This window comes from Physcomitrium patens, chromosome 10 (assembly GCF_059467195.1).
Source record: "Physcomitrium patens ecotype Gransden chromosome 10, ASM5946719v1, whole genome shotgun sequence".
Taxonomy (NCBI): Eukaryota; Viridiplantae; Streptophyta; class Bryopsida; order Funariales; family Funariaceae; genus Physcomitrium; species Physcomitrium patens.
Window position 1 is genome coordinate 15,133,793 of NC_143419.1, and position 11,181 is coordinate 15,144,973.

At 39.6% G+C, this 11,181-nt stretch overlaps 1 protein-coding gene and 1 long non-coding RNA gene across 17 annotated transcripts; both read left to right on the forward strand.

Moving 5' to 3' along the window:
* The first annotated feature begins 752 nt into the window (after window positions 1–752).
* LOC149988304 (uncharacterized) lies at window positions 753–3,218 on the forward strand. 2 transcript variants are annotated; one of them, XR_016505293.1, is made up of 5 exons: window positions 753–974; window positions 1,123–1,185; window positions 1,713–1,952; window positions 2,430–2,529; window positions 2,741–3,218. It is a non-coding gene; the product is annotated as an uncharacterized LOC149988304 (long non-coding RNA). The 2 variants fall into 2 exon arrangements; XR_016505294.1 differs by having other exon boundaries at window positions 753–1,185; window positions 1,713–1,818.
* Window positions 3,219–3,854: 636 nt separating this feature from the next.
* On the forward strand, window positions 3,855–10,498 carry LOC112287760 (putative NOT transcription complex subunit VIP2). 15 transcript variants are annotated; one of them, XM_024531123.3, is made up of 15 exons: window positions 3,855–4,162; window positions 4,421–4,524; window positions 4,984–5,100; window positions 5,293–5,410; window positions 5,509–5,681; window positions 6,210–6,660; window positions 6,926–7,141; window positions 7,397–7,492; window positions 7,714–7,802; window positions 8,067–8,237; window positions 8,517–8,942; window positions 9,178–9,230; window positions 9,384–9,425; window positions 9,620–9,764; window positions 10,050–10,498. In XM_024531123.3, exons 3-15 carry the CDS (start codon window positions 5,035–5,037, stop codon window positions 10,110–10,112), a joined length of 2,109 nt encoding a protein of 702 aa, XP_024386891.1. In that variant the 5' UTR covers window positions 3,855–4,162; window positions 4,421–4,524; window positions 4,984–5,034; the 3' UTR covers window positions 10,113–10,498. The 15 variants fall into 15 exon arrangements, with proteins under 15 accessions (XP_024386891.1, XP_090109979.1, XP_090109978.1 ...); XM_090253853.1 differs by having other exon boundaries at window positions 7,397–7,483; XM_090253852.1 differs by having other exon boundaries at window positions 3,951–4,162; window positions 4,444–4,524.
* Window positions 10,499–11,181: the final 683 nt, after the last annotated feature.

Below are 11,181 nucleotides of genomic sequence, written 5' to 3' on the forward strand. Positions count from 1 at the left end.
TGATTATAATTCCTAAAGATGCAATTGCAATTGCAACTTCATTATTTATATAAATAAAGGCAAGAAGCAAATTGTATAGTGACGTTTTTCTCTATCCACCAAGACAATGAAAGGAGAAGACAACATAATCTACATTTTGAAGAATATTTTGTCACAACAATAAATGTTTTAGTCCATTCAATATTTTAACACAATATGTCTCTATTAAGCAATGCTTGCATATATTTGTAATCATAAGATTGTTTTGCTTGGAAATGTAGATTCTCACAACCACTTATTATAATTTTTGATATACACATTTTTAGAAAATTATACAAATGTTTTATAAAAAAAAAAAAAAAACTTTTGTTCAACCAAAAGAAATACATATATTGCCTCTGCATATACTATCTAATTCAAGAATTACCTCACAATGTTCTCTAGGCCATCCAATACATGTCCAATTTGTGAAACATGTTTTCTACATATGCATTACATGGCCAACTTATAAAAAAAGTGGTCAACATATATAAGATATTGCCAACTTTATTGGCTAAGTTTACAATCTATCAATCACCTACAAACACTTTGCATCAATGAAACGTCTGAGAAGCTTTTCCACAAAATATTATCAAATTTATATACTTTTACTTCTACCTAACTCCTCTTATCATGTTAATTACTAATGCAAATGTTGATGTTTGTGATAGTGAAATACACATGTATCTGTTGGTGTGGCCTCATTAATGTTATCAAAGTCTTGACTTAAACTTTCCACATTTGAAACTTGCTTGCAATGTTTGAGATTTGTTGGCCGATTTTGCACAAGCAATAGCTTGCAGTGATGAGTTCAGTTGTGGAGGTCTCTTGCAATGTAGCTTGCTTTTAAAATGACATGTTGAGATTGTGTGTTATTGCTTTTGTGGCGTGAAGAATAGGGATAAGTGCCTATGGTCTTCCCCGTGTTTTGCAGGGAGAGTCCCATTGAGGGCGCCGTAAGTTTGCTGCTTCATATCGATACTCCGCTTGTGATGACGCAATTATAGTGGCGGTCATTTGTAAAATCCCTGAGAAGGCCTGTCGAACAGGCATAGGCATACTGTGCAAGATGGGCTCTCACAGTGTCCATTGTGCCTTTTACAGATCTTACGGACAAGTCTGTCAAGACACTACCGAGAGAATTCTTGCTAAGAACAATCCTCGCAGGTGGGTAAGCTTGCTTCCTTGTAAATGGTCGATTTGACGCAGTTGTAGTTTCTGGAATCCTTAGTCGTTTGTAAGCATGGATGGGGCAGAACGGCTGTAAGCTGAAAACCCACCCTTCTGCTTTTGTGTCCATCTGCGTGCGTTTCCGCTCAAATGATATCATCTTTATTTGCATCTTGAATAGGTGTTCTCACTTTCCAAGTTCAAGTAACCACCGTATGTAGAAAAAGGAGGACAAAATTTTACCAGTTTTTATTTATTTATTTATTTATTTTAATTATTTGCTTTTCAATATTGTTTTGGTTTTCTTCCTGCTTTAGAATTCTACGAGTCTGAATGTAAGGGAAGGTTATAGCTGGTTCACGTAATCAATGTTGTGGTGACAGTGGATTTGAATCATTCCTTGTTCCATGTTTGTCCGATTGGTACGATCTTCTCATGAATTCCTTCAGAAAACCCAATGTCCGCATGTTGTGCATATAAGAACTTCTGTTTGTTTTTAAGGGACGATTGGTCTTGATTTGCAGGTATGTGGGATAGCCAAGGCTTGGATCAGTGATTGAGTTGTCGAGAGATACGGCGAGCTTAGAAGACAAAGCCAAAGACGTCAGCCTTCCTTTGTTTAGACTTCCTGTAAGAAGGATGTTGTAACAGTGCCTGCTGTTGGTAGTTTCTTGGATGAGAGTGCAAAATCCTAGAACAAGACGATTTGAACTTACAAGGGTGTGCTGCATTCGCTCCTTTACGGAGATCCTGACGACAATGATGTAATGATACTGAGCTTATTACATTATTAGTTTTTGGTTGGATTGCAACGAAAGTCTTCAACAGCAAAAGATTCTACATTCCTCATGCTTTTAGGTTTAAGTCTGGAGGTGTTGGGGGCCTCGTGCAGGTCATGGGTCGATTTATTAATTGCTCGGTTTTTTGGAATCTTTTCTAGGACTTTAGCACTTCCACGTCAGCTTTCGACTAGAGGGCCTTACCCCTCTATTTGATAGGCAACAAGAACAACACTATCCTGCTGAGCTATGGTTCGTCAGACATCTAGCTCGACAGATGAGGGCTACTTGTTCGATTAGGATAAAACACTTGATTGTCACATACGGAATAGATTTTGAATAGCAACTGCAGTCAATATATTTTTTTTTAGGATTTATGTTTCCAGTTTTGATCTGAGTAAGACAATTTATTTGGAAATGCTTGTAGACGTGGGCTTTATTGAGGGTTATGATTTGTGACAGATATTAACAGTGAGACAATGGAGGTGCAAAGAGCTGGTAATCTTCTGACCAAACAACGCCTGAAGTTGCAAATGAAAGTGAAGTATGTTACAACAGGCGGGTATGATTTGTGGCTTGCTGGATTGTTTATGTGCTATCTACCTTGGTTTTCAATATACTTTTCATAAGCAGTGAGTTATGGAGTATCATTAGTTGTTGATCAATAACTGGTGGTGGCATATAGAAAAGCATGTATCAGTATTCTTACTTCAGCCTGAACTATATAAATGTGATTCCCATCACGTCTAATTCAGCACTTGTGCTTGTGCCAGAAAGGCTAGTACAGAATGTGTGGCTCATTACTTCAAGGTGATGGTTCAAAGCAAGAGCCTCTTTGCATCAAAATTTGTGGGGGCATCAATTAATGCTGTTTTGACTTGAGTTTCAATGTCAACAAAAGGTTGGTTCAAATTGGTTTACAGCAACCCCTTTCACAGCTATAATTCAATTTGGACATAAAGAATTTTGTGTTTGAAAAACTTGGGATAAAAATCATAATTTTATCGTAGGAGAGTTAAAATTTAAAATAATGATGTAATTTGAGGTGTTGGAAAAATAATGTAATGAAAAATGTGCTTGATTGTTTGAAATTGAGTCTGATCAATTATGATTGAAATGTTCATATGATTTTTTTCACAGTGGTAACATTTGAAACCCATACAAAAAAAACGGAGTGTATTTTTTACATGAAATGTACAGACGTGTATCTGAATTTTTATTAGATGGTTTATGTTTTAAAATTGCCCCATATAATTTGAGTGCATGAAAATGTATTCCATGTAGTAAAAACACATGAAAAAGGAAAAGCGGTGCCATCTAAATATGATTTTATGTCTTCCCAACATTCAATTTTCTTTTTATATCTATATCTCTCTATATATAATTATAAATAGATATCCAACTTATCATCTACATCTCAAATAACGGAATGCATGGAAAATTCATTTATGGAATGCAGACTTCAAATATCGATTTTGAATACTTCAAAAAAAATCCAAGTTCTGTAATAGACAAGTTTTTACAAAACACATATTCTTACGAAGTAATATTTTCAAAGCCACTACATTTGACCAAACAAAGAGGTACAAAAATGACATATCCTCCCTCGCCACGTACTTAGCCTCATTAAAAATCAGGGGAAAAGAAATACTTGAATCAAGGGGCAGGAGACGAGGGGGGGAATTATCGCTGTGCCCGGAAGTGGTGGGGGCAGGAGACGAGGGGGGGAATTATCGCTGTGCCCGGAAGTGGTGGGGGCAGGAGGGGCAGGCTAATTAAAAAAAATGGGCACTGCCCTCGTTGCAGTGACGAAGACTTTATCTTCGACAGTGTTGTTCTTCTATAACTTTTCAGAGGTTGTTTTTCGTCGTCCTCGGCGTGGTCGTCGCCCTTCTTCATCATCTCCTTTGTCGTTCTCCGACCCTGGCTCCATCTCCACAACGAAACTCTCTCTCCATCCTTGGCCGCTCTTTGTCCATCCTCTGTTTCATAAGATTCCTTCGCACTACACGCCCCGCTCCTAATTTTTCCTCCCTCCCGTTTTTTCTGTTGCTCCGGGCGTTACTCACTCTCGCGCCTGTTGCTCCTAACACATACTTGCTTGTGCAATAGACAAGCCAGAGCTTCGTTTCGTTCCTTGAAGGTTGGGGGAGAGTGTCGCGGGCGTATTTCTGTGTTTCAGGACTTCACCCTAGGTGTGTGCTGATCGAGGAGAAGGGGAGTTTGTTGGAGGTGAAATGGAATAATTGTGAAGGATTGGTGGAGTTAATGGTTTCGAGAATTTCTTATTTAGGAGGGCGGTAGAGCGGGTTGTTTGTTTTGTGAAGTTCAGGGGTATTTAGAGAGAGTTTGGAAGTGTTGTTACGGCTTTTCTTTTCTCCTCCCGCTTGTGATGCTTAAGGAGGTTTTTGTGAAGGAGGAATGTTAATGTTAGGGTTTATGCTCTGATTCAGCTCGCAGTGAATGAGTGACGTAGGGTTTGCGCTTGAAGTCAGAGGGGTGTTGGTGGTCTCCTGCGAGCTCTTGGTGACCTTGTGAGCTTTTCTGGTCATTGCCGGTAGGTTGCATCCTCCTGCGCGGTTGTTTTGTATCTTCACTTTATTTGTGCTGATTTCTTCTTGCAACGGAGACTTGTGAGCAATTTCTTTTTATTTCGTTCCAGAACTCTGTTCTAAGCTCTTTGATAGCAATGGCGCGCTTTAATGCTGGTCTTTGGTGTGATTGTGCTTTCCAACCTGTTGTAGTTTGCATTTCGATTTGGTCATCTTGATTCCTAATCTCATCGTTGAAGGTGATGTAAGGCCACTGTGAATGTTTGTGATGGAGATTGTTTAGTAAGGATACTCGGTATGCTTATCCTTTTTCAAACAACGGGGAATGATACCGAACACATTCAATATGGCGGTTCTTGGTTGTTAACCTCGACTGAAGCGATTGAAGTTGTACGCTTTCTTGAATTAATTTTTTTCATTTAAACTTCTACGGAGTCTGAGCGCTGGAGTCGAATGTGGTGCAGTGTTAGCTATGGTGCCGAGAGAAGTTATTAAATTATCGAAATGCAAACTAGATGCTTGATTACCGCTCGTCCAACATGTACTATCCTCTTCGCCATGAATCTAATGCCAACAAAGAGGTATGTATTTAGTACCACGGGTTTCCTTTAGCTGAGTTCATCATTGGTGTAGCGCCTCTATTCAAATACATATACAGAGCACTGTATATCTTTCTACCATCTTGCATTTTCAATTCTGGCAATTATCTTTCTTCTCAAGTATCCAATGTAGTAGGTCAATTGTTGATCTCCTCTAGCATTGTTTATATGCAGTCTATGCTAAACGGCTCGGCTACGTCATTGCTTGATGGCTCTGCAAACACAGCTAGACCCTTTGGAGCTTCTTCTTTCACGTCACAATCAGGAACAACGCCTAATTTTAACCACACAGGTAAATTCTCCCCGTGGCGTATATATGTCTTTCTGAAGATGAAGTAGTACACTTTCAGCTTCTTACAGTTGTCTAACCTTGGTTAATTCTAATTGCAGCAAATCTGCAAGGAGTGCATAATCAGGGTATTTACAATATGCAGACTATGCCAAATGGATTATCCTCTCGGAACACAGGTTTTGGAGGACCTTCGAGTGGTACTCATCAGTCTGGTGGTAGCTCGGCTTCTGGCCGATTCTCAACTAATAGTTTGGGTGTTGGTCTCTCTCAGGTGATATCTCCTTTCAATTTGTTGATGATTTGGGTTGTGGTTGTGTTGAAATCTTAACACCAACGCGCGTGAATAGGCTCTTTATTTCGTTTTCTATTATGATTGTTATTATTTATTATTATTTGCTTTGTGGGATGTGATCGGGGTCCGCTTGTAAGTGAATTACAAGTGTATTATTTGAGCATGCTATCTTTGTATTTCTTCAGTAGGCTGTCAAGGTCAGTGAGCACTATTTGGTATTGAAGAGATTGAGAATACTATTCTGGAAGCTTGGTTTACTGATATATGTATTTTCATAGCTAGTGCTGCAATCACGTTATCTAAATTTCACATCTTTTTACAATTTCGACGTTTTACATTAGTTCATGTCGAATAAAACTTTGCGTGACAAATTCGTTTTGAGAATACGCGGTTAGTTAGCCTACTTCATTGTTTTCTTTTCCAGTTGACCCATCTAATAACAGAGACATTCATTCAAAGAGAATAATTTAATCACATCTTTTGATTCGGTTTTGGGGTTGCCAGCAGTTGTCGCAAGGAGGGCTCTACGGACACTCGTCAATGACAAATCGCACAGGAACTAGTTTAGTGGGGAATCATTCCTACAGTAGTAACGTGAATGTTGGAGGATCTGGTGTAGGGTCTCCTGGGTCTAGCTCCATTTCAAACCGTGCGTCTCTGTCAGGCATGGGAGGATCACCGTCGCAGATGGGGAGTGTAGGACCCCGCATAGTAAGCTCCGTCGGGGGAGTGGGTCTTGCTGGAGGGGGTGGTCTTACAAGAGCGTTGAATGCAGGGGTCGGTGTGAATATGCAAAACTTGAATAGTTCACGTGTGAATATGGGGCAACTTAGTGGTAGCAATGGGATTGGTGTGCAAGGTCCGGGGCGGCCTGCCAATTCTCTACTGCAGCAAGGTGTAAACATATCTTCATCTACTTATAACCCTTCAGGGGATCTCCTGGCAATGCTTAGTCGAGGTATTATGGATCCTCATTCATCACCTCTGATGCTTGGTATGTGTTAATATATGGGTTTATTTTTAAATGCTGTAAATCTGTTTTTTCACGTGCATCTCTATTTTCGTTTTTGTCTTACAGAAAACCCTCTATTGTATCCTTTATAATAATAAATAATTAAAACCCAGTACATTTCCCCACCTCTAGGCTGTGTATTTTGCTTTGAATATGGATTGGTAAACAGTAAGATATGTAGAGAAACTGAAGATTTAACCTACTTATGCAGCATCACCTCAAGGTGTCTCATCCATGTTGGGGAACAATTTTTCTACATCCCCAAGCTCAAACATGCAGGGGCAGCTTTACTCTGCCAATGGCCATGTTGGAGTCATGAGTCCTAGTAGTGTTGGAAACGGGAATGATGGCGTGGCCTTTGATATCAATGACTTTCCTCAGCTTACGACCCGGCAGTCTCCATCTGGAAACATGCAAGGATCTGTAGGTGAGTGTTGCTTATGTTTGGGTTTGTAGTTTACTTTTTGATGAATCATTCAATCAAAGATACAAGTCTACTTAGACAGATTCTCAGACCAGCATGCAAGGTGCATGTCACGTTTATGCGGGTAAACATCTAATGGTTTTCTTCCTGTTTCAGTGATTTCGTTTACTCCGTATACTTGCAATGCAATCTTATTATAGCTGCTGTTGGCATTTAGGTTTATCTTTCGGGGGTTTGAACATTGTTATGTGCTAACAGGTGGACTCAGAAAGCAAGGAATCAACGCCCTAGTTCAGCAAAACCAGGAGTTCAGCATACAGAACGAGGACTTTCCAGCTTTACCAGGTTATAAAGGTGATCTTTAGTATGTTGTATTTGCCGAGATTAGCGAAGGATGGAGATAATCCAAGCATGAATGTATCAATCTAAACAATATCTTCGACAGTATTTTGAGTAACTGTTTGTACACGATTATTTTTATAGAGAGGAGCAAAAGAAGCTGTGTAAAAGATCAATTTGAAGGATGTAAAATATGTACTTGGAATGTACTTATTGAAGACGTGTCTTTTACGCAGGTGGAAATCATGATCTGGCCTCTGAATTGCAGCAACATCACAAGGACCAGCAGCATGACTTGGCGGCAATGCAAGTGCAACACTTCTTGGTAAATAAGTGCCTGAGGACGCAATTTTTTTCATATTCTGCACGTCAAAAAATGGCAAGAGGATTGTGTTGGGAAGATCTCAATTTATTCGCATTAATGCCGCTGTTTGTGATGAATAGTACTTTGTTATGTCCTGCTTGGTGTATGCGATGGAGTATTAGCAGTTAGTTCATCTGGGTAGATTGAGTTAGCAGGAAGTAAGATTGATCAGTTAAAAGATTGGTTCTTTAGTTAAGTTTAGTTAGTCACATGGTTTCAGTGCAGATGGGGAGGTCTACTGGATTTTCGCAGGGAGGGTTCTATGCATCCAACCGGCATATGTTGCAGCAGCAGCAGCAGCAGCCAGCTGGAAACGCTTCTGAACCACAACATCTACATGCTGGTGTTGGGGGTTCATTTTCTTCAGCTCGTGGTCACCCTTCGTATCACTCCGAGGTGAGATTACTTCACATTGTAATGATACGCGGAAGCTACTAGTATGTTCTTTTAGGACGGTTGGGCTTCTGCTCTGACAAGGTCGTGTTTTAAGTTTGCAGTTGGTAATGTTGGCGCGTAGATGTTCCACCATGCCTGCCGTCGTCTCTGTTTTCAGTGACTTAGCTCGAACCACCTTGATTCATTTATGAATATAATTGAAATTCTCAACAGCATCTTGGATGATTGTTGGAAGCATTATGCGTCTAAAGCTGTATTATGTTCTACTTTGGTCTGCAGATGGTTGGTGCTCCGGGGTCGGGTGCAACGCAAGTGCATCGTTCTGGGGTTGGCGGAGCGTTAGGTCAGTATGATCATAGCTTGAACTACCAACACCAGTCTCCGTCGAGAGCAGGAGGGACGTTTACTCAACAACTGCTCCAAGCTGGGATGGCAGGAGCACTTCGTGATTCTCTAAAGCAAGGGGGTACTGCTCAGCAGCCTGACCTCTTTGGTTTACTAGGTTTATTGAGTGTAATACGGATGAGTGATCCAGACCTGACAACGTTAGCTTTGGGTACGGACCTCACGACCCTAGGACTGAATCTTAACTCAAGGGAGAACTTGTACAAAACATTTTCTTCTCCGTGGGCTGACGAACCCATTAGGGGTGAACCTGATTTTTTGGTTCCTCTATGTTATGATCAGAAAGCTCCACAGTTGCAGGTATACCTCTCTCCTTATTTTTAAGTAAGGTGCCGTTGTTAAAGTTGAACTACAATGTTTGGGTGTTAAATCTCAAATGTGATCTCTATGGCTTGTATTGATTTCAGTTGATTACGTATTGAATGAAAAGGTAATAGTATTCGTTAGTAAGTTAGTATTGTGGGAACTTTGCGCATTTACTTTTTAGAACTCCGTACCATTTATTGCCTAAGCCAGGTTTATTTCTATTGTGCAGCCGAATCACTTCACCAAGTTCCAAGATAGCACTCTGTTTTATATCTTTTACAGGTAAGATTTTCTTTAGTCTTTGATTGGACAGAATGCATCAAAAGCGCATCCATTGCATGAGTATTTTTCGTCATTTTTCGGTATTGATATGCATATTATCATGGGAAACTTCATCTGGTTCAAGTCATCAATTAACTACAATTTCGTGCGCAGCATGCCAAGAGACGAAGCTCAAATTTATGCGGCCAGTGAGTTGTAAGTTACATTCTTTTCCGTGAAAGCCTTGTGCATCTGGTGATGCGTGGATTTTACACTATTGATTGCGCTCCAACCACCTCAATAGTTGAAGGAATTTCGAATTGACGTTCTTAGTAGCACTTGGAAAATACTATCGTAAATTTGTTCCATTGTGGATATGTTAATCATGGTCAACTTTGCGTTCTGAACAGGTCAAATAGGGGATGGGTCTTTCAAAAGGAACTCAGCAGATGGTTAAAGCGCGCCCCTAATTGTGAGCCAATGGTGAAAACTCAAACATATGAGCGTGGCACGTTTTTCTTTCTGGATCCTACTACAATGGAGATAGGATGCAAGGTATGCTGTGTGGTGTTGTAATTGTTCTCTATTATTGCCCTTCTTAAGCATAGGATGAACTTGTTTGCTGCGTTTTATTTTGGCATATACTCGTGACCTATATCATCACTGCCGACTCTTATATACCTGGTCAAAGATGCTGATTGCTCTAATGCTTTTCAATGATTGGGAGTCCCTTCAGATATCTTCGATACACTGAAGGTGGAGTCTGCATGTCTTACATTATTAAACGGATTTCTGTGGATGATCTGTGAAATAATGTCCATTTTGGGGTGTCGTTTCCAGGAAAATTTTGTGCTGCACTATGACATGTTGGAGAAACCTCCGCAATTGCCAGCTCAACAGTGACGGACGAGAGCTGCGAAGCCTGATGATCTACGACATATTGAATCATATTTTCCTTTCAGTCTTGTTCAGATGTTCATATTCGTGCCTTTTTCTTTAGTGAAGCTAGTTGGTCTTGCCCATTTTAACTTCAAGTGAGCTGTCTTCAGTTCATGTTGTACTGTGAGCTTCCAGTCTCTTCAGCTCATCAGCACTGGCTGAGTTGTGACGGTTCTTGTGCAACATTTTTTTGGTAAATAGTTGTGAAGTGTTGAAGTTTCGCTAGACAATTATATGCTATCTCATTCCTCATCTTAAATTTCTGGCTTAATTGTCTTAGTCCGCTTAACCAATTCAAAAGCCGCTCCAAGGCCAGCCCATTTGCGCCTTCGGAAGCCATTTATCATAAATATGTCTCATTTCATTTCAATTAAGTCGACCGTTTTTAATTGATGCCTCTCGGTCAGTGAATTGTAGAGTTGCTTTCTACGAGTTACAGCTATCAGTAAAGTGGATTACTGAAAACCTATCTGTATTGAATTTGTAGTTTTACATTTCAATTCTTTAAAGAAAATTACGCTTGTCTGTTGTTAATTTTCTTTGTGAGAATTATGTAAGGATCTTAAACAGTTTCCACTCTTAACTCAGAGTATACGTATATACTTCTGAAATTGTAACTTGAAGGGCCAAAATTTAAACAGGACTTCATGCAATACACATATCTTGGTGATTCTGTATGTAAGTATATTATTTTGTATAAAGGAACATAATGTATTTCATCCTAAATGGTGTTTCTCTTGCTTGCACACAATGAGTGATAACCTGCAATGTTCTTTCCTTTCATGAAATTCATGGGCTATTTTGCTGTCTACAAATTTATCTTCTCGTACAGCATGAGTTTTAATTATTAGTAAAATTATAAAATAATGGAGCAAACTGTAAAAAATATCATGGAAAATACACATAGAAAATAGAAATCTCACAATTCAATTAGGTCTTCTTGAATGTAAGATCTAAGTGTGTCCTTGGATACACAATGTGGCTATTGAGTCTTATCTTAGAAGTTTCTTTTTCAACACGTTTCAACTATCTA

Coding starts and splice junctions, on each gene's coding strand:
- LOC112287760 (XM_024531120.3), top strand. CDS start 5,035: ATGCTTGATTACCGCTCGTCCAACATGTACTATCCTCTTCGCCATGAA. Junction 7,142..7,396: donor AAACATGCAAGGATCTGTAG/GTGAGTGTTGCT, acceptor ATGTGCTAACAG/GTGGACTCAGAAAGCAAGGA. Junction 7,493..7,713: donor AGCTTTACCAGGTTATAAAG/GTGATCTTTAGT, acceptor TCTTTTACGCAG/GTGGAAATCATGATCTGGCC.